A 22987-nucleotide genomic window follows, 5' to 3' on the forward strand; every position below is an offset into this window, starting at 1 on the left:
GGGTTAACGCATGCGCGTTCTCTGATTGGTCAGAAGTCTCAGCGCGCACACGCTCGACGGGCTTGCGCACGGCACGAGTCACTTGATGGTCAGAGGCGGAGAGGTAGGAAAGAGGCACGCTGGGCTCGTTTTACATATTAACATACGGTGCCGTTTTTTGGGGGGCGGTGGTATTTGGCGAGACTTGATCGTCGTTCTGTGTTTTGCTAAGTTGTTTGAATGTCATCGACAATCTATACTGGTTACGTTAGTTTGAAAGAAGTACGAGAAGTGGCACTTTTGATTCATGGACTCAACGCGGACTAAAAGTGTCAAGAGGCTGGTACGGGCTTGACTTCATTCAGTCAACATCAAGGTTTGTCATCAGCATTTTTATAACGATCTATTTTTTGTCTGTATGTATCATTCTGATTAACTCTGGGGTATTTTTTGTCTTCTTACTGAAATCGAGACTCTTAGTGAAAACCTCACAGGACTTTTTGCGAAGATGTAACGGTATCATCACTGGAAACAAATTGTGGAAAATATTTCACCACTTAAATTTCGTTAATACGGAACATGAACAGATTCCTGCACTCTAGTTCAACTTTGAGGAAAAACAATCTGAAAAAGATGATTAATTTATTGAGAGCAGTTGTCATTTGTGACCATTTTCATCAGTAGAAAAATGATCAACTTTGTCTAAATATGCATCACCGTAAAGCAGTTTCGCAACCATTAATGAGCCGAGGCATATATTTTACGGCACCTCATAAAACTGCCCCCACCCCCAAAAAAAGTAACAAAAAAGGAATGGACAGGTAAATGATTGACCTTTGTTTTCCCTGTCACCTCATGTCGCTGGCATAGATAGATAAATAAATAAACATGGTTTGTAGTTAAAATGAATAAATTATTTGTAGTAAAGAATTTTCAAGCCATTTAATTAATAGCGGATAACTTCCCACGCCACACCTGGTTGTTGATAATCACTAGTGGATCATAATTTTGCACTCCAAGTAATATTTTCCATTTGGAATGTCACATTGTGTTCATTTTGTTTCAGTTTGAAAGAGCATGAAGTTGTGTTTGGACGCTATGGCGGTACTGAAGATTGTGCTGTTCTTCTTGGAGGCCGTCTTACTGGTCCACTGTGCGCGAGGTGAGATGAATGTGAACTCTTTCGTTTATTGTGAGACTGGCACGCTTGTGTGCATGGCTCATTATAACTCAAGCGTATGGGGGGGGAAAGTCTCAGTTAATGTTTTCACACAGAGAAGTAAGAGACGGAAAAGTAAGTTAAAAAAAACTAAAAGGAGCCCAAAATCAACACTGGCTAGGGAATGAGAGAAGGGCAAACTTGCTTCGACTCAAATGTGTGCGTGTGTGTGTGCACATTCTCCAGAGCTAAACCAAACAAACATCATCCATCAGCTTCCCAGGGTGAAAGAACACAAGTCTGTGTAGAGAATCCAGCTCTCCCGCGGCTGGCTGGCCGAGATACTGACCACAATTCACAGTTTCCCGTGCCAGGCTCAGAACATAACTTTCTAAAGAGAACACGCAGCATGCCTGTCAACAGGTCCCCCAAGAACACGTGGATGCCATTTGTGTAAATTTACACAGCATCACCGGCCGTCTCAAACATGTCCGATGCAAAAATGATGCAGGAATGTGATCTCAGCTCCATTTGAGGAGGATCTGTCACAAGCAATTCAAACTTCGGAGGGGCGTCTGATACCTGCATGCAGCAGGGATGCAGGAAAGAGGTAGCGTTGGTTTAGAAGGGTGGAGGAGTGGGCGTGTGTGGGAGGGATTAGGTCCGTCGGCGCTCAGACAATGCCTCATTCACAGCGTGGCGGCCATGCCTTCGCGGCACGACTAAACCGAGAGTAAACAAGTCGTTGAAGGCTAAATACGATTAGAGGCCATTTTGTGTGTTTACGGATGAACAGATGGGCCGTCAAATCGAGCCTGTTCCTCATCATTTTTTGTGAAAGCTCCTCAAGCAGATGTGCAGACTGATATGTAGTTGGCAAACACTCCTGGATGATCCTGAATGATCATGTGGAAGCAGAGTCAATACAAGCTCCTGCGGCTTGATACACTGAGCCGCGTTTTATAGTCCAACGACAACAGCTCCGCTCTGACAGCATGTGAAATACAGACCGCGGCTCCAACTCAAACCCGCTATTCGCAGTCAGGCGAAGCCCAGAGAGGCTGTAAAACGACCCCTGTAAAACTTAACAATGCATGATGACATTTGTGACAAATGTAAATTCAATTATAAAGGGCCAGACCCCCTCTCGGCCCCCCCTCTTCACCTTCATCCACCTCCTCCTTTGAATTTTGCGTTGGAAACAGTAAAACGACGTCGGACGTGTCGCTTTCCTGCTGTTAGCTCAACAATGCAGCCAGGGAGGAGGCCGTAAGTTTGAGCGAAAGCATTTTAAGCCTGTCGCTGTCAGTCATCAGGTGACATCTGATCCCACACACCCCCTGTCCTTGTGGCACACAAACATATGGGCGCCCCCCCGCACCCCCCATCCCCTCTCTCTACATCGGAAAGACTTTGCGCCTGGCCGAGCGAGAATTGGCCCCCCTTGCACTTCCTCCACCCTGGTGCCCCAACCACCCCCAGCAGCCAGCCGGTGGAGGTGCCCAGTGATGTGTCCCAGCACAATCTCTAATGCGGTGACAGGATCAGAGACCACTGAAACTTTTCGGTCCTCCGTTTTCCACTGCCTGCTTGCTTTAATGAACCTCCACTTGCCATTGAGGCGTGTTTGTGTTTTTGCATTGACGACCAATGTTACACGGGTGATGTTAAATCAAGATGGGGATTGCAATGAATTAGTAAATTGTGTGAAATTGATTTATTGAGGCAAAATGGAGTCAACATACCATCTCAATAAATTTGCCATTGGAGCAATCTTTCCCAATTGGCAAGTTTTATATTAAAAACAGGTGAAATTTTAGGATGAAAATAAAAGCGGAACAACTGAACTTAATTTGACCTTTTTCCAACTTTTTGAAATGTAGCTTCCCTCCAACAAAATAGTATTTGAAACATCGCAGTGGTGACTGATTGTTGTGGTTGAGTGTTGAATTATTGTTAAGTGTGGTTTGGTCTTATGTCAAAAATGTGAAGAAATATGAAGGGGACGGTTCAAATACAAACTGAAATTGAACCGGGAAATTATTATTGGATTGTGAAATGTGTTTTCCAGCTCTTTGACGAAAGCAAGTTGTGCAAAAAGTGCTAAAACAACAACGGTGTCAACATGATTTAGTTGTCAGTACTGGCACGAAGCCAAGAGTTCAGAACATTCTGAGTGATTTTTATCAAAGCCATTGCAAGCAACACTTCAATTGAAGCATTCATTTTTCATAAATTCCCCTCGAGGAAATTTGGTTAAATATAGTCAAATGCCAGTTTATACTCCAACATCTCAACTTTGCTCCAGCAGTCCAATTTCTTGTGTATTTTGAAAAAACGTGTGTTCTGCACATATGTGAATGAAAAGAAAAACAGGTGTCTGCTCTGGCAAATACCACAACACATTATTTCCTTGCATTTCAATGATCAGCAAACAATTGCTGCATCATGTGTACACACACGCACACACACACACCTTTGTAGACATCTGGACAAGCTTAAGCGCACACTCTGCACCCCTGTCGGAAAATATACATTTTACAGCACCGTTACATCACGCTCCCATAACAAGGAGGTATTGTGATGCACGGTACGCCAGTGGCTGTTAAAATCACGAGGCCATTTGGCAACATCCGCAGAGTTTTCCATTTCCTTTACGCATAATGAAGTGAAATTCAAAAGTAACTCAATGCCCCAAAGTCCTTGTCGTATTGGAATATCTCCTGACTAGCGAAGGGCCAAGGTAGATACTCTTTGGGAGGGGTTGAGGGGGGGGGGGGGGGGGGGCAGAAAGAATAGCTTGCCTTGTGTATTATGTTTGAATATTCCATTTCAGGGTTCAGGAACGTCGCTCGTTTTCTGCTTGAGCTCCATCTGTAGGACCGATACATCATCGCACGAGGCAGAGTCAGTCTCGCCAGCGAGTCATTGCATTTCCTCTACTTTATTACCGCTGTAAAGCTGGAGGAAGTAGGTTAACTTAATGTGCTGTTGTTAAAACAAGGCACGGACTGACCTTTCCTCACCCCCCCCCCCCCCCCTTCAATCTTTCTCGGCTCATCTTAGCTCCCGTTTACCGAGTGGTGGTCCATTTGCGACGAACAATGGGTGGATTATGATGTGGCCGTCCCACAGGTTGGACGGGGCAGATTAATTTGAAACACTCTTAGCAGAGGGTGCTGAGGCGCTGCGGTTTAGGTGTGCGTGAGAACTAGCAATATTGACCGCACGGGGTTTTTATATCTGATTGTACAGCATGTTTTATTAAGCAAATTACCCTTGGAAACGTCTTGATAATGAGGCAATTTTTAAAAGCCCCACTCTACGTCTCCCAGAGGTGAGAACAATACGCTTGTTTTCAATCCGTGTCCATCAGCGCACGCCGCTGACCCCGGCAGTTGGCAGGCCGAGGAATGTGTCAGACTTCACCCCTCGCAGGGGAAAGAAAGGAAAGGGCTGTAGCTGTGATAAGTAGTCATAATGGAGGTCACTCGGTGTTTACTTAAGAGGGGTCATATAATCCCTTTTAGCAACACTCCTTCATTGACTGACTTAAATGGCCACTCCAATTAGCATTCATGTGGAGTTTTAACAAGGCATTGTCCACTTTCTATGTTTATCTCTGTCAGCTGTATGCTAATGCTTACTTGTTTGTATTTGGAGGAGAGAAGAGGCTGCAGCCAGAGCTCATTAGTTTGGCTTGGGGATGCTTTCAGACCACACATGGCCTTGGCTGAAATGCACCAGTTAACCCCACGTGTTAATCAATGTGTCGAACAATCAACATTCAGATGCTAACCACGCTTTTTGCCGCTTTGACTTCGGTGATCGACCGGATTTACTGGATGGACAATACGAGGCGGCCATTTGTGTACTTGACAACTGCTTGGTTTGGCGTCAGATGACAGCGGCCAATGTGAGAACAGTTCGAATGGCTGGAGGCGAGCCTGTATGTGGGTGGATGAGTGGAAATATTTTTAAAATGAATTGGCCCGTCGGTTATTGGAATTTCTTTCTGTGAAATATCAAAATTGACATCGGGCTCAAAAACTCCAAAGTAGTCCGTTCCTATTAAAAACATTCAACTGGAACGGATTAATGGAATTTCAATTAATTTCAGTGCAGAGAATCGATTTGATATGTGAGTAAATTGAAATAAGAGCTTGGCCACCGGACAAATTGAACTCCTAAGTCAAGGTAATACTGTATTTGTATTAAATATTTTTTTATATAATATATTACAATCACTTCTGAACACAAGGGATTGAAATGTAAATGGGAAAACCCTTTTTTTTTTTTTTTAAGTATTATTCAACAGAACTTAGTCCCTCCTTGAACTTGAACTCCTAAGTCAAAGTCAAGGTACTACTGTATTTGTATTAAATATGTTTTTACAATATATACCAAGCACTTCTGAACACAAGGAATTGAAATGTAAATGGAAAAAACTTTTTTTTTTTTTTTAAGTATTATAGTGCCTCCCCAAAATGATGTCTCACCCATCAAAAAAAAGAGCTGCTATCGTATTCTTAAAGAGAAATAATAAAAACACCACTGTGTTTGACTTGGCTTCACAAAATATAGCTGGCATGCAAAGAAACTACACCGTAGTCTGTAAAAAACCATGACAACCTTTTGTTTTCTTAAGAAAAGATGCCCAATTTGAATGATGGCAGCCTTCGGGATGTCGTCTCGGCCCAGCAGGTTCGGTGCTACCGGCATTGTGATGCAATCCAATGCGCTTGATTTGAACTGCAGAAGCATTTCTTGCCAACTTCTGTAATTGTTTGTTTGCTGGACGTGTCATCGCCAGCTGTGACGCTTTATAGTCTCATTATCACAACGCCAAAACAAGTCAAGGAACACTGACGTACGTCATGATTCGAAAAGAATCCAAATGCGTTTCTCTGTTTGCCTCCTCACTTTGAGGCTTTTATCACTTGTTGCCTTAGCAACTAGCACACATTTATCCTCTCCGTCTTTCACATAAACACACACCCCCCCTCCCCCCTGTTGTGCATTTAATGGTTGATTGAAAGTTATGGCCGTGGAAACAGCGACGGCTTGGCTTGGCTCGAAGAAAGCCGAGCCAGGGAACGTTCGGGATAAGAAAATTTGAATGAGGCCTCTGCTGACTTCCAGGCACCCGCCTCCCAGTTTCCTTCTTCCTCCGCAAACCCCCTTTCAGTTCACCTCTGATGGGCTTCAATGAGACCCCACATAGCTTTTTGGCTTTTTCAATCCCATTTTCTTCTTCATTAGCAATTCTTTTGAGTGACCTCGGAAATTCTTTACCACATTGTCCCCTTTCATTGAGTTTCAATACCGTTCGGGCCAATGCTTGTCACACTTCATCAAAACAGAAGTTTTCACTGCTCAAGCGTACGCTGTCACGCTGCTCCTCGTTTCCTTCCCTAAGTGCTGCGGCAGAGGCGAAGACGGGACTTGATTCATCTGCGATGAATGGAAAATATGTCCCCCGCTCAAAGTTGGAACGGCACGGAATAGGACGACAAGGAATAATCATTTCGGGAGCAAGGAGCATAATCTTTCATTCTTTACAGTGAGGCTACGCACGATCCCAGACTGCACCATGCAGTGAAATAGATTGCATTTCCTCATGCGTACGGATATGTACTACTTGAGTCAGTTTAGATGGACTTGGCACATGTGGCCTCCATTCATACTCTATCAATTTATTGACATGATTCATGTATCTGCTTAAAGGCATTTAAGCATGGATGATTAATAGAAGAGATGATCTTAACTATGTTTACAGTGGCGTCTCTGTTATGATCATCATCTGTAGCCCGAAGGAAGTCATTTTTTTAAGGCACACCCTGCCTAGACCCATGAATCTTAATTCTTCATCTGACCAAGCCATCAGACAACTCTGAGAGGAAATAAATCGTCATATGTGGGTGCTTCACTATAGACTTGAAGCTCTGTCAATTGCAAAAGAAGTGACAATGGTTTCCATAACTTTATAGTCCAACACTGAGTTGATAAATGTGGTAAAAATGCCGAGCATATGTTTTCTGAGCTTCTGTGTGCAAAGACTCAACTTGGCCCGTACCTCACTGACGTTGTTTAGATACACTTTAGTGGTCTCCAGTACCTCACAACGTTCCACTGGCTCAGTTAAAGTGTGCAGATGTGACTTCTAACCTCAAAATCTAATTCCATTGCTTTTATTCTCAGTTTCTGTTGCTCTAACTTCCCGATCTAGCGTTTTCCATATTGTGTATAATGTCACAACAGAACTGATGTACCAACTCTCAAATGAATCTAAAATGTCAATCAGTGGTAAAGCAAAGTGGGAATTGTCAATTGTGAAAAAATGAGCAGCACATGTTAACGACAGGCTCAACAGCTCCCACGATGACGGATTGATTCTACACGATATTCCTGGATTGTGAAAAGGCCCCATCGCTGTCAGCGGGAGCTTTGCTGGTCCACCAGCAACTTGTCTCCAGTTTAAATCTCACAACACTACCTGGAAAGTTCTGCCTCTTGCCAGTATTCCCGGAATACGGCTGTTCCTCACTTTCTAAACTTGGAGACGAGCTGATGGAGATCTCAAGAGCTCCCCTGTTCCATTATCACACAAACAAGAGTATGTCTGGCCACTGTCCGGCATCACTTCAAACCAGCGTGACAGTGACTAAACATTGTGGAACATCTGCAGCTCGTTGCGTGTCTCCATACTGTACCCCCGACTGTGACAAGAGTGCTGATGAAAAGTCTGCTTTGCCTGCGGAATGCAGCAGAAGATGTGAGAAGAAGGGAGTGGCAGGATGCACCTCACTGTTGATGGGCCTCTTAAAACTAGCCGCAAACTGAACAGAATGCGGCTTGCAAGGAAGTGAAAGTTCCAGATGTACGCGACATGATTTTGCAAAAACAAATTCTTTTTTTTTCATTTAGTTACTGTTTGCGATTGGAAAACATGTTTGATGGTCCATCCATCACCAAACCGACAGACAGCAATAAACAGGTGCTTGTCTTGTACCCTGCTTTGGGCTACAGAGAGAAACAGAGTCATGTGGCCGAGTCCAGGCCCAGGATCTGGGTGTGAGATTGTTGAGATTCCTGCTTACCACCGCCTCGGCCCGCCTAATCCTCTTGCACTCCCCCGTGCGGCCCTCCTCTCGCTATGAGCGATGTTAAAGGAGACCTCTCTGCCATCTTAGCTCCCGTGCTTCTCTACAACAGCCCCACTTTGGCTTCAAGTTCATTCAGCCGCCCCCGACCCCCAGCCAGCCTGACCGCCGGGGCCACTCGTCCTGTCCTTCAGTCTGGTTGTCACTCTATCTGGCCTTTCTCTCCATTCCCAGACTTCCCCCCCCCTCCGGTGCCTCTTCTCAGATAAGTGGCCCAAAGAACACACTCAGTCCCGGTGTGCACGCCAGTCTTGCGCCTAATGGAGTGAGATAAAGCTGGCAGAGTGCTACTCACTGTGGCCCCTTTGTGACAGCGCACGTCTGGCCAAAGGCAGGCCTACATTTCAAAGTTATGCCACTGGATTACTGCGGTTTCACGTTTGCCACCAATACTTAGAAACAACACTGTTTTATTAGAAATAGTACTTCCCCTCTGCAAAATATTTTCTTAACAATTCTGATAATGAGCATTATTATAACAAATTATTTGACGGTTTGCTATTTCTCACGTTTGCCACCAATACTTAGAAACAACACTGTTTTATTAGAAATAGTACTTCCCCTCTGCAAAATATTTTCTTAACAATTCTGATAATGAGCATTATTATAACAAATTATTTGACGGTTTGCTATTTCTATTTTTTGTTGTTACATTACAATATATATTTGAATATATACATATAGTGAAAAATATAGCTCACATTTTCGTGTAAAACATAAAATATGTGGAAGTTATATTGAGTTCTTTAGTTTCTTTAAATTTATATATGGAACTGGCTCTTTTCTAAAGTTGTACTTTAGCAATTTCATAGGACATTACAAAAGTATGAACTAATCCATTTCCACATTAACATCTAATAAAGAAGAAGGCCGCTGCAAACCTCCCATGAAAGACCTCCTTTAATTCAGGTTGAGGAATTTCCAAAAAAGTCTCTATACTTCCCAGACAGCAAAATAGCTTATGGAACCTTTAACCTGTATTAAAAGAGTCCTTTCATATCATCAAAGTACTCCTCTGAGGATTCCGCACCGCCTTGACTTGTGATCATTCTGAATTGGTAGACGATGTTTTCAGGAGGCTCCCGTTCCCTAAGAATACTTTATATGGTGTTTGTAGTAGCACCTCTGCTTGTTTCCACAGACAAAACCATTTAAACGTGTCATCATGATGTAAACAGAGGTGGTCTTTGTTGAAACACTGCAGGGACCCTAACACGATAAAACCGTTTATGTCTCGTTGATTTATTGTGGGCGGAGCATGGATTTGCGCCGTGCCGTAACTTCAGACGACAGTGGTACGAGCTAGCAAAAACACACACATGCCGCCGAGTGAGGCAACCCGGCCGTCAAGTTTAATGAAATATAGCAGCTTAGAGTTCAAAGGCGCCACAGTAGGCCCCGTTATGGGCAGGCCTCGTGATGGAGATGTTTCTAGAAGCTTTATGACGCCAGAGTCATTTCTTCTCTTTTTTTTTTGTTCTTTTCATGGAGTCGGCAGGGGCTGCCCTGTTGTTGTGGAGAAAGGTTGAGTGAGAACAAGAGGGCCATGTTATTCCAGTGGTTCTGCTTTAATCAGGGAGCGTCTCCTTACCGCTTTCTCTGTCGCTCCTTCTCCTGCTGTTCCTAAAGTCACCCAATCGCTTCGTCGCTAGCATTCCCACCACGGATGCTGTTGCTATTCAAGCCTCCATCAAGATGGTGCTGAAGAAAGAGCCATTGTCCCCCGACTGGTCTTACCCTGCTCTTAACTATTGATTGGAAAGAATCGTGAGGGGGAATAACGGGGATTGATTTTCTCGCCGGGATGCTGAAAAGACCGCTATCGCCTCCTATCTTCCTCCCGCTCACTTTTCTTTTTTTTTTGTAATGCTGATTTGTATCTGTGCTTGTGAAATGTATAGCCAGCTCCTGACAAAAACTCGCGGCCTTTCACACACTCCCTGGGCTGCAACCTTCTCCTCACCTTTTTCGCCTTCTCTCCAGTCTCATGTGAAGTCACCGAGCGTGGATTTGGTTTCTAGCTCGTGTTGCTCACCCTGAACTTTGTGTTGCCCCGTTTGTTGATGTGCATTACACAATCGAGCCTGAGGTTGTGAGAGGCGCAAAATGCAATAGAGCCCTGCTAGCGTAGACTCCATTAGAGTGCGCTCTTCTGTGATGTCTGTTTGCATTTGTACGGTCTGTTGGCCTGACACAGTGCCACTGAGGAAGGAGGGGAAAGAGGAGGAAGCATTCTCTTGTTATCTGTCTCTGCTATTTATCCTTAAAGTAACTACAGTGGCATTTTGCCTTGAGCTTTTCAAGTTGCAAACTGTTGCTGTTTTTTTTTGTTTTTTTTTCTGTGTTGCGAGCTAAAATCTGACATACTAGTGAAGTTCACTTACGCCTCTGCTCCAGTGAAGCTTGTGGGGTGGGGGGGCACTTCAGCCATTTATTGAATAGACAACCTCAACTCATTTGGGCACACCCTTTATAAATATTTATATTATTATTATTTTTTTTTTAACAAAATACTATGTCAGTTTATTGCAAGTGTTGGTTTGTATGCAGGTAAACTGAGTTAAGAGCTTGGTCACAAAACAAGTTAAACTTGTGGGTCAAGGTTCAACTGCACAGTTTAACATCCAAAGTTGAACCGTGAGGCTATTTATTTATTTATTTATTTATTTATTTATTTATTTATTCATTTATCTATTTATTTATTTATTTATTCAATCATTTATTTATCCATTTATTTATTTATTCAGTCCATTTATTGATTTTTAATTTTTATTTTTTATTTTGGCTATTACCGATAGAGATACGTGAACCATTTTCCTAACTTTTATTTTATTTTCAGTTCTAGTGTGTCTCCTCTTTGCCACCACCCTTCTGCTGTGGTAAGAAATATTGTGCATCATATTAAAAAGGATTACAATCACACATAACGTAGCAGCATTTCTCGTCGTAATGAATCACGGCGGTTTGGCTGTGTACAAAAGGAGTTTGAACGCACAACAAATTCTTGCACTTGGCTGCAGATTAAGGAGCAACTCCTTTTTTACGAGATGATGTTTACAGATGTTTGAGTAACCACGTCCTGGATGGGGCAAGCGGTGTTGCAAGTATGATCCAGTCATTGAAGTTCCAGGTGTTGGTTATTAAAATGGTTGTCAGCGGCCAAGCCCACCCTTTATTGACATGTTTGTAGTGATTGGAATAACAATTTGTGTGTGAGTATTGGGGGCGACATCTGCACGCCATTACAAATCCACAGGTGTTCATAAACAAGAACATTACTCAATCCACCATAATGGTGATTTTTTTGTTATCCTCCTTTATTGGCATTTCCTAACATCTTTCCCACGACATGACTTCAATCCCTGCACATCATGAGCTTTCTATAGCTCTATATTTAGTATGTCACAAGAATGCAACTTATTGAATGTGGCCTTTTCTCTTAAAATAATTCGTCCCCAAACTGAGCAAAGACAAACAGAGCTAATTCTGTAAGTCGCCAGACCTCCTCTTCCTCCTCCTCCTCCTCCTTCTCCTCCTCTTCCTGCACTATGAAAGATTCCATTCACACATGGAGCCCGGCTATAATAAGGCGCTCCATACCAGCGCCGCAAGACGGGGAAGCCCATATGGTCGCGTGTATCGTTTTCCGTACAGAGTGGCGAGTAATTCGAACAATTTGAGTACGCAGCCAGTTTGACGTGAAGCTGGCACGTTCATCACAACCTCGGCTCGCCGTAGTAGGCCCGGGAAACAGCGCGGTGACCCAGAGTGCAGCTCTAGTTCATTTTTTTCATCAGAATGCCGCGATTAAATTTTGCCTTTCAATCATGCAGATAAAGACGTTATTCCGTTCCGCACAGAGCGCCTCTGTGGTTTCGGCGCTTTCAACTTCAAGGTTAAAGAGAACCTGTCCTTGAGAGGGAGTAGGAGGAGGAGAGCCCCTTACTGAAGAAAGCATAGCGGTCATGCACGCAAGCGCAAATACTTATTACGTGATGCAGACCACGTCCTTGATTTCGGCACTTCTCTTTGCCTTGTTTGTCAGAAGGGAGTTCAAAAGATATTTTTTTAAGAGCGGAGATTGAGGGAGGAAATAATTTGTTGCACATTCCAAACGCTTGGAGCACTAGCCAAAAGCGTCTCGTGCATTAGGCTCATTTGTAAACGTCTGGAGCCGAAGGGGTCCCACATAACATTCCATATCATTTACCATATCTTCGCCACAGTAAGGATGACAGTGATGAAAGACAGTAAATGAAAGTGGAAACACATGTTTAAGGAATATTACAGTGTGCTACAGTAGTCACAATGTATCATGGAGGATTCAATGCCAGATTTGTGTTTAGCATTTGTTAGACTCACTGATCTGAGTTTACAGTTCAAGGAAACCCCCGAGGTCGCACGCAGTCCATGCTTGGAAGTTGACTGTGAACTCTTCCTCACTTGGTTGACTTTGAGTTAACTTTTGACTTTTAAGTTTTCTTACTTTTTGGAAAGGAGCTTTGATTAGAATTGATGATTTTTTTTTTCCTTTGATTTTGTGGACACACAATCTCGTGGAGTGCTAGATTAAGAACACTGAGGCCTATTTGCTGAGATTTGCAAAGAATTACACTTTATGTAATTTTCATGTAAACATCTGACATCAAGTCATGAACTGAGCAAAATCAGGTCACCGACACCGGTCCGTGACCCAATTGTGAAGACACAGCAGCGCATGTGTTCTGCTGCGGTAGAAGCAGGGTGAGATATGCGCCAGCTGACAACAGCCAAAAAGACTGCGGTTGCGTTCTCGTCACAGACGTACACAACGACACTTTCAATTTCCCATGTACCGGCATGATAGAATACATGGCTGCAAATGAACATGCTTTTCAACTTAGAATCTATACAGTATGTGAGTCACCCCCAAAAAAAAAAAAAAATCCCACCTTTTCGCTTGACCCAGCCGCCCAGATGTTCTACACGCAGCTCTTATTCATCTGTCGGCAATGTGACGGATGAAACAACCAGATGGAATTACCTGGCTGCCCTCCCCGCCTTTTTTTTTTTGCAGCCCCATCAATAAAGTTCTTGTTTACCATTATGTGTGAAATGCACCAGAGGAATGTGACTGTGTGTGTTGGTTTGAGCGTATGTGTGTATGCATTGGGAGAAGCCATGTGTACTTACCCTCCCCATTGTTTTTACTGCAACCAGAGCAGGCCATTTGTTCAGAGGCCCAGACTAGCGATAGGGTTTGGTTGCATTTGATTGGCTGTCTGGTCCGCTCAGTATTTCAGGGTTTTGTTTAGCTTTAAAGGGGGCGGGGCCGAGGATCGGGGTTCGCTTGGTGCCCGGTGTTGTGCGAGCAGTGGTGCGGGCCTCCTAACACCATCACAGAGTGTTTCGCCCTGCTTCATTACACCGGATCTGAGGGAGCGGACCCCAGCCAATTAATGTCCGTCGAAGTGCGACCCGCCCCGCGCACCCCACCGACAGCTTTGATCTCTTGCACGCTACACAAAAAGTCCAGCCAGAACACTTTGCCCTCTCTGTGCTGGCTGTGGACGACAGGCCCTGTCCAATTATTACAATCTAGTTTCAGCATTTGTGGGTAATCAGACAAGAAGATGACAAATTACCTCAGTCTCGTTCCATCTGCCTCTGACCAAGCTGTTTTTTTTTTCCTTTTTTCCATTTGCTCGACTCGTGCTTCAACAATGATCTCCTGTACTCAAGCCAATCTGTAAAACGGAGAGTTTTTCCCCTTAAATAATATACTTTCATTAATTGGATGATTTTTCCAAAATAAAAGCCTTAATTATCCTTACATGTGTGATTATGAAATCTGTCTATGCTTGACATATTGTCAATTTTCCATTTTATGACCTAGTCAACTACTACATATATCTTTGTTACATTTGGTTGAATCTAGATTTCTTTTGTAGAGAGTTTGAGAGTTATGCTTTGTATGCGTGTCCACCCTCAGGACCTCCACGTGTGTCTGAGAAGGTTATTCACCGACAGACGGTTCGACTCGGGAACGCCATCAAGCTGCCTTGCCCGGTGGAAGGAGATCCTCCTCCACTCATCATGTGGACCAAAGATGGACGCAACATCCACAGCGGCTGGATCCGTTTCCGGATCCTCCGCGTGGGCCTGAAGATTAAGGAGGTGGAGGCGGACGACACGGGCACGTACATCTGTAAAGCCACAAACGGCTTTGGCAGCGTCAACGTCAACTACACCCTCATTGTCATTGGTAAGGATAAAGTTCGTTTTTTAAAATTGATATATTTTTTAAATTAAGTCAACTCAAAATTGTTCCTTAAAATAATATGTTTTAATTGGCCCCACTACTCTGGACACGCTATTAAGATTAATACTGTGTTTGTGGAATATCAATGAAGCAGCAAAATCCAATTTTATCTATCTCAGCGGGCGGCCATTTTGCCACTTGCAATAACATTGCAGTTGTTCAGGTCTCAGGTAACGACCAATCACGGCTCTACTATGGTCGCCTGAGCCCTCACGTGATAGGCTGACAGCTTGTATGACATCATACAAAAAGTTTCATGTGACTTCATCGGCACGTTTTTCCCTGTAGGTTGAGAATTGTTCAACCACACGTGTAAGTCTTGTCAAATTCACTTAAGAAAGCACATGAAGTACTAATATAATGTGAATAATCTAGTCACATTTTGAACATTATATCTTTTTATAAAAAAGTTCATTTTAACATGCTGTGGATCACTTGTTAAAGGAACTCCCCCCCCACCCCCTCCTCCCTGAGGTGAAGGTCGAGAGCAAGTGGATTTCCAAAGATTTAACGGTGAATCCTTTCCTAGTTGAGCGTGTTACAGCCGCTACCTCTCAGTGCCCAAAGTCAACAGCAGCACGGGATATTGTTTCATACTACTTCATCCTTGATGAATCAAATGGATCTGGAGCTCTTCCTCCGCCGTAGGCTACTCTCATCGTCGGCAGGGGGGCCACCGAAAGAAACGCAGTCAGCGTAAACGGGCCGCTTGGTTTTCAGGCTGTCGCGCATCTTCTGAATGAGGCATAAATGTGGCCGCCAACAGCCTTTGTGTCTGTTTGTGTGTGTGCAGCGGGTGTATTTCCTTTTGGGGCTGGAGCGGCGCATGATGAATGAGCGGAGCTGAGCGTGAAGGCTGTGTTTAGTCTAATTACTCGAAGAGGCCTAATTAAGGCCGGAGAATGTGCACTGTCGCTCTCCTTAGAAGAAGAACCATAATCAGGCAGATGTGGAAGCACGGCAGAAAAAAGGTGCTTACTGCAATAAAGCGGGGCTTGTGTGTTGGGAATAGTGTGGACGCATGTTTATTTCCAAGAGTTCAAAGGGGGTGTCTGCTGAATGTGCTGAAATGAAAGGTTGCAGTGGAGGCATACAGCCAACTTTAATGTCAAGGTTCCTTGTGCTACGCCGCGTATCATCAAAGTCAGACGTCATCACATAAAGGCCGTTGTGAGTTTTTACCATCACTTTTAATTGGAGCTCATTTTGAAATTATAACAGGACACCAGCAGCGTGTCATTTGAAGTCTTTTTGAAAGTCCCCATTGGTTGGCCTGCTACAATTTTTTTTTTATGGCCACCTTTAGTGTGTAATTATAGATGCTTGAGTTTATCAGACATTTGTCTGGCGTTGTCATTTGCATAAAATGATTACTTGGTATTACCGTACTTTCCGGACTATAAGGCACACCTTCAATGAATAGCCCATTTAAAATTTTTGTCCTTATATAAGGCGCACCGGACTATAAGGCGCACCATTAATGCACCATGTCAGATTTTTAATCCAAATCAAATCATTCTCCATTTTATCTTTTTTATTTCAACTTCAGACGCAACAAATTACTTTATAATCACAAAATAATGATCCATAGTCTTTTTGATTCATGATTCATAGTCTTCAGCGGGCCACTTATGATTGATTTCATGACACAATGCTTCAGGCCAGTTTAAATTTAGGAATTTGGTCCATAGATAAGGCGCACCGAACTATAAGGCGCATTGTCGCCTTTTGAGAACATTTAGATTTTTAGGTGCGCCTTATAGTCCGGAAAATACGGTACTACAAATTCTGCTGTATATAAAATATGATGAAGCTACACTTTTATTATCCATCTTATTGTAGCGAACTCTCATTTGCGTCATGTTTTCCACATTCCTCCCTCTTTATCGCATTATTTCTTAATTTAATCAAATTTAATGTGTCTGCACAAACAATTCAACTTACAAGCAGCCTCTGGGAACCCGTTGTGTTTATAAAATCAGGACTACCAGGATCACAGTGAAAACAATTGAGAGTTTATGAAATCTTAACATTTGTTTGAAAAAACATTTGAATGAGGTCAGAGCACATTCAGGCGATCCTGCGGCAAAACCATGCAAGAGTAGATAAAGATATATAGGACCATCAGTACGGATGTGAGCAGGGAGATGCGAGTGGCGGTGGTGGAAGGCGGGGAAGTGGGTCCTTTCCCCATCTGCCGCAGACAGCCTGTCCTCCCTAAAGCTATCTGAAGAATCTGGTCAGTCGGTGCAACATGGCGCCTCCTCAATCCCTCCAGCTGGCTGTTTAGGCCTGTTTAGGGTGGTCTCCTGACAACTGGCCCCATCACTTCCAGGCTCCCCCTCCAGGATGGAGCCATGCCTGCAGCAACCTCCGGGAAGTCACATAAACATTGGACCGTCATGTTTATGTGTGGATTTTACGAGCAATAAACGCCAGAATAATTCAGGGCTGATAGCATTTGCATCTTCTGCTCCACTCTGGTGATGATTTCAGGCTAAACACTATGTCCTGTGTATCCCTGATCACCTGTGGAAGTGGAGTGTGATGAACTTTCCCCTTGCATTACATTGTCGCCATCAACATCTGGAGCTCATTGTGGGCCCAAATCATCCGGGCTTTTTCCTGTGATTCAACTGGCACAGGAGGCCAGTGACCTGTTTCCTGTAGCTGGATTTGTGAATGAAGTGGGAGCGGATGGCGTCAGCCCCCCCAAACACTGTAACAAGAGTATGCAAGGATTCAAGGTGGATTGCATTTTAAGCTTTTTTTTTTCTCTATGTGTAGCCTACTCATGTTCTTGATTCATGACTGCTGGAATTTTCACCAAGCACTTATAATATAAACATTTGGTGAGTAAATTGAAGTTGCAGCTTGTATTTAGTTTGCACTACTCAAGGTATTGCTATTAATTGAGCGGCTTTGCTAAAATAGCAATGAATGGGCAGCAATGTCATGTTCAACCTGACCTCTGTCTACAGCCAGCATTGTGTAAAGACAATAATGGCAAGGTTAGCAATAAATCATGCATAAAGGGCGCCATTGTTTTCCCAAATTCACCAAAACGTTGAAAGGAAATTGAGTTTTGGGGGGGGAAACGGTCCAAAGAAACTCCGGCAATGAGGAACCGTGTTCTGTTTGGATTGGGAGGTTCAGGACCCGGCAGGAATGTTGAGCGCCTAAGCGAGCAACACAGGGTGATTTCTTCCAGCGCAGAATGTTTTTTAAAGGAATGGGTTATTATAGTTGGCCAGTTGAGGGCCCTTCAAATAGCCGTGACATCATGGCTAGGCCTGGTGCTGCAGGGGACAAACAAAGGAGGGTTTGTACCTAGAACCCTCCGGAGCTTTCGGGGTTTCGGGGGGGGTGGAGGGACGAGGCGGGTTAGAAGTCACATCTGCTCTCTTTACCCGGTACCGGAGCGTGCCAACCCGTATGTGGTGAAGCAATGTCCGAAAAACGCGTGAAGCGCTGGCACACAAAATATGATTTTCTTACCAATCATCTACTTAGCATCGGTGTCAGCCGGAGATTGTTGGCAACCCTTTTAATTCATCACCCCTTAATTTAAAAGGTCGATACGCATCACAAACGGTCGATTGGGTTTCAGTCATTATACTTTCCGTAAGCCGCGTCTTAACTGCGCTGCATGATGTCAGACGCTGACATAAACGCCACAGCTGTCTCTCCTGGAATTGTGCTCGTGAAAAACTCGCATCGTATTACTCCCAAATGCTACGCAGTCTGACCCAAGCATGCGACCCGCTATATGTACAAATGGTGAATTTACAGAGATGGCGCCAAGTGATGCTGTCGCAGCGTCGTTTTAATAGGAATTCCGGCGCCTTCTTTATTTTCACACTACTCCGCTTTCCAGTGTTACCTCACCCTGATGTCAGGGCCTGCCATGAGAGGTGCCAACGGGCTCCTTAAGGGCAACTTGAAGGTCTTTCTCAAGGTCGCTCGGGGCCTCTTTTTCCATAATACAAGATATTGTATGTCCTGAATGTTTCTTTAGACATATGCTGTTTTGTACCCAGGAACTAGAAATTAAAAGAGTTGAAAATTCCTGAAATGTTTAAAAAATTGCTATATTGGGATATCTTCTTGTTTCACCAGATGACTCAGGCTCTGATAGGACCAGACTTGCCGTGTTTGATGGTGCACATTCAGAGCATGGTTCTGACAGCTTGGCAGAAAAGCTTGGTAAGTCTTGCATCACGCATAGATTAAGTCATGATTAATTAAGTAATGGTTGATTAGAGGATTTTTTTTTTGTGGTCAGTGCGCCCCCGCTTTACCCAGCCCGCTAAGATGAGGAAGAGAGTGATAGCCCGACCGGTGGGCAGCTCGGTGCGTCTCAAATGCACTGCCAGCGGGACGCCTCGGCCGGACATCGTATGGCTGAAGGACGACCGGCCTCTGACCGAGCAAGAGGTCGGCGAGGGCCGTCAGAACAAATGGACCCTGACCTTGAAGAACCTGATGCCAGAGCACAGCGGCAGATACACCTGCAGGGTGTCCAATCGGGCGGGAGAAATCAACGCTACGTATAAAGTGGAGGTTATACGTGAGTATCGCAGGAAAGCTGATATTAGTGTAAAAGATGGAAGCAAGGATGGCAGTTGGTGGAACAACACAGAAAGTGCAAATATAGATGTGAAGTTTTACAGCATGCTCATAATTACTCTAATAGCGGGTGTGATTTTTTTACAGCGGAAGTACAGTAACCTTTCAAACCGTCTCTGATCTTCTGCACCTAGTCCTGACTTGCGATCACATCTTCCCCACATGCTGGATGAATGTGTATAATCACGTCCATGAGAAGCACATTGAGGAAGCGGGCGAGCAAGGCCTTGTCCCGTGGCGCTCGCTCTGGGGAATTGGGGGGGCGGGCGCAAGAGACGCTTTAACTCAAAGCCCCTCCACCCAATCTGGATCTGATTATAGGCCAGCTGCCTGCACTGTACAACCGGGAGCAGAGAAAGAGAGGAAACTAATCACACATGCTTATGGTGTTACACGTGCATCTCCATCCTCTGTCTGTCTGTCAGAGTTGTACGCCCGAGGCCAAGCTCTGTGCGGACATCCCCAGAAGAGCCGTCACATAAAAAGCGTATCTCTATTTGTGTGGTGTCTACAGAGAGGACCAACTCCAAACCTGTTCTGACGGGCACTCACCCCCTCAACACCACGGTGGACTACGGAGGCACCACGTCGTTCCAGTGCAAAGTGAGGAGCGACGTCAAGCCGGTTATCCAGTGGCTGAAGCGTGTGGAGACTAATGAGGAGAGCCGCTACAACTCCACCATTGAAGTGGGAGACCACCGCTTCGTGGTGCTGCCCACGGGGGAGGTGTGGTCACGACCCGACGGCTCCTACCTCAACAAGCTGCTCATTACCCGCGCCAAGGAGGAGGACGCCGGCATGTACATCTGCTTAGGTGCCAACACCATGGGATACAGCTTCCGCAGCGCCTTCCTCACTGTGTTGCCAGGTGAGGGCCCACAAATGGCTAAAAGTTTTTTTCGTAGTATAAGTCATACTTTCATCAAATGTATCAGACAAAGATAACCCAATATTGAATCAATAAACACTTTTGGTGCGGTGGCCTTCTTTTGCAGACGCCAAGCCCCCCATGATGCCCGTCTTTCCGGCAGCCTCCAGCTCTCTGCCCTGGCCGGTCATCATTGGCATCCCTGCCGGAATCGTCTTCATCTTCGGCACCGTGCTTCTCTGGTTCTGCCAGAGTAGAAAGCAGTGCCCCCCTCCCAGCAACACCGCCGCCGCCCCCCACCGGGTCCCACCGTGTCGAGAGCGAGAGCGAAGCTGCGTCGCGCCATCGTCCGGTTCGTCCAGCCCGGATAAAGACTGCGGGAGCTCCCTGAACTACGAGGAGTACCTGGCGCAGCAGCAGCAGCTCCTCCTCAAACAGGGAAGCGCCGCCATCCCGGCCAAGATCTATCCCAAAATCTACACTGACATTCACACGCACACGCACTCCCATGTGGACGGCAAAGTGCATCAGCATCAACACATTCATTTCCAGTGTTAGCAGATCAGAAAAGAAAAACTTCACGGCGGGACATTGTCGGGGGGGAACCGAACCCACCCCAAATTGGCCAGTCAAAAGACAACGTCACATATGGTGCTGTCGCTTTGATTTGATATTTTTTGTGTGTGTCCAAGTTGTCAGACTCTCACACCACTAAAGATCCGCCAGTCCTTGCCTGCGCACTTAATTTAAAAAGGACGGGAAGTTGTGTTTGGTGTGAGTGTGAACGCAGCTGTTGCGGCCTCATGAACAAGGTCACGTTTGCAAGGAAGTGTCCGGAATTCGCGCTTCACCTTCGGTTTCATCAGCTGTTCAAAATGGTACTGGAGGTGGACAAAAGGGGTTTGACGCATCCTACTCAGGTTGTTCTCTTGTGAAAGACGCTTCGTGTTTTACAATGAAGACCACTATCTTTTTTTTTTTAATCACATGAAATGTCTGAACTCCCAATTTAAAATTTCTGTCTTTGCAAGGATATTTATGCTCGGTTGATTGACACTATCAGAGAGGCATCCAGCTAACAGTTATTGTGAGTTTGGTCTAGTAAAGTCTAATTTCATGTAACTGGTAAAAACGAGTTTTAGGGTCATTATAGTCCCGTTTCCACCGACAGTATCCACTCTGCTCGGTTCTACACTCACTGCCACAATTCACGAGCCCCTCCCTACCTCGTTAGTGACGTCACGTTACAGCGACCGTCGCTCGCACTGCACGCACGGGCAAAAAAATGGAGTGCGTTTCTGTGATTAATCGTTGCAACTGAAAAAAAGTTTGGGCAAGCGAAAGCAAACATGCTAAGGAGTACCGCTGACTTTTTTTGTTTGCAAGCGTGTAAGTTTACATCGCTGTTATCAACTTTGCAGATTGTAACCCAAGAGAAGTCGTTTGTGTTTGCAGGCAAAATGCAGGTAAAGCATAAAAATATTGACGTCACGTTTTAGAACCGGGTTACTTTTTTTTTTTTTTTTTTAACCACAGAGGAGCTACCAATAAAAGCGAGTAGGGTAGAGTGAAGCCGGGTGGATTTGTCTGTGGAAACGGGGCTAAAGTAGAGTAGAGTCGGGTTGATTGGTCGGTGGAAACGAGGCTTATGTCATCATTTACATATGGAAAGACCTTTTATTTGTGGTGTGTCTGTGGTTTGTAGCAAATCACTTTGTGACAGTGTCAATCAAAACAATAGTTCTTGCCAAGGCTTTTGCAATAATTTGTATGTCAATTAAATTGTGCCTAATGGGCACCCAATGAAGTGTCTGGCAAGTTTACCAACATAGTCCAAGACTGCAAGGGATGAGTGGAGTATGTTTCAGTGTTACCTGATTGTCTTTTTAATTAACTTGCCAAATTGCTACCGTTAGTTTAGAGTTCTCAACCAAATGAGTTTGTGAAGCTCCATGCATTTCTAATCAAATTGAGTCATGAATATTTAATTTATTTTGATTTTCTTTTTTAATGTATCAAAAGAAGTTTATTTTTCTGAGTAAGGCGTTTTGCATTTCTATGTCATGTAATTATAAGTATACTTTGTGTCGTGTTTAGTATATTTGAAGTACAATTTATTCACATGTAGTTGATTTAGCTGTGTATGCAAATGGTTCTTTTTTTGACAATCCCAAATGTTCTCATATAAAATCATCTCATTTGGTGGTTTGATTAAATGAACAAAATGTGGTATTGTGTATTTTTTGTGTTCATAGGTGTGTTAGAGTAGTGTTGGGCAAATGACCTGAATGAAGTGAGCCCAGGGATAATGGACTTACTTGTCTTCTTGTATCATTCTTTTTTATCCAGGTGAGTGACAGGTCCTGCTTAGCCAGCACCAGACGACCAGCGGCCTTTTCTCATTTTGGCGACTCTAATGTTCCCTTTGGAGCTAAGATTTCCTTTCAGCGTTTCGGAAGAGCATTGTCCCACTGTGGGAGTGAAGTGCGATGAGTCCGGGAAGAAGGGCTACATTGTCGACTGGTAGAGCTTCACTTTTGTCCAGATGGTTACACCATGACCACAAGGACAGTGGTGACAAGGGTTTGGCTCCCCACAGGTGTGTTCAAAGATTGTTTTGAAACGAAATTTTAAATGCATGTAAGCAAATAATTGGGTCTTTAATGGGGTGTGTACAGTATATGGCCCAGCAGTTCAAGGGGCATGATGAGGGCTGTCTGTGTATCACACAGACACGCCCCTGAAATGAGACAATTGGACCATGGTAAGAAATAGGATGGATTAAATAAATAAATAAATAAATAAATGCACACGTCACTGTTAAAGATAAAACACAATCTAATGTAGAATTTTACGAGTCAACATTGCGAAAAGTTGACCAAATCAAA

General features: G+C 44.3%; 1 protein-coding gene across 1 annotated transcript; it reads left to right on the forward strand.

Annotated features, from left to right (window-relative positions):
• Positions 1–59: 59 nt before the first annotated feature.
• On the forward strand, positions 60–22328 carry LOC125980524 (fibroblast growth factor receptor-like 1). The gene is made up of 7 exons (XM_049739763.2): positions 60–355; positions 1046–1141; positions 14273–14545; positions 18722–18808; positions 18888–19172; positions 19746–20099; positions 20227–22328. The coding sequence occupies exons 2-7, from the start codon at positions 1057–1059 to the stop codon at positions 20655–20657; spliced, it is 1515 nt and encodes a 504-aa protein (XP_049595720.1). The 5' UTR covers positions 60–355; positions 1046–1056; the 3' UTR covers positions 20658–22328.
• The last annotated feature ends 659 nt before the right edge of the window (positions 22329–22987 follow it).

Source organism: Syngnathus scovelli, chromosome 14 (assembly GCF_024217435.2).
Source record: "Syngnathus scovelli strain Florida chromosome 14, RoL_Ssco_1.2, whole genome shotgun sequence".
Taxonomy (NCBI): Eukaryota; Metazoa; Chordata; class Actinopteri; order Syngnathiformes; family Syngnathidae; genus Syngnathus; species Syngnathus scovelli.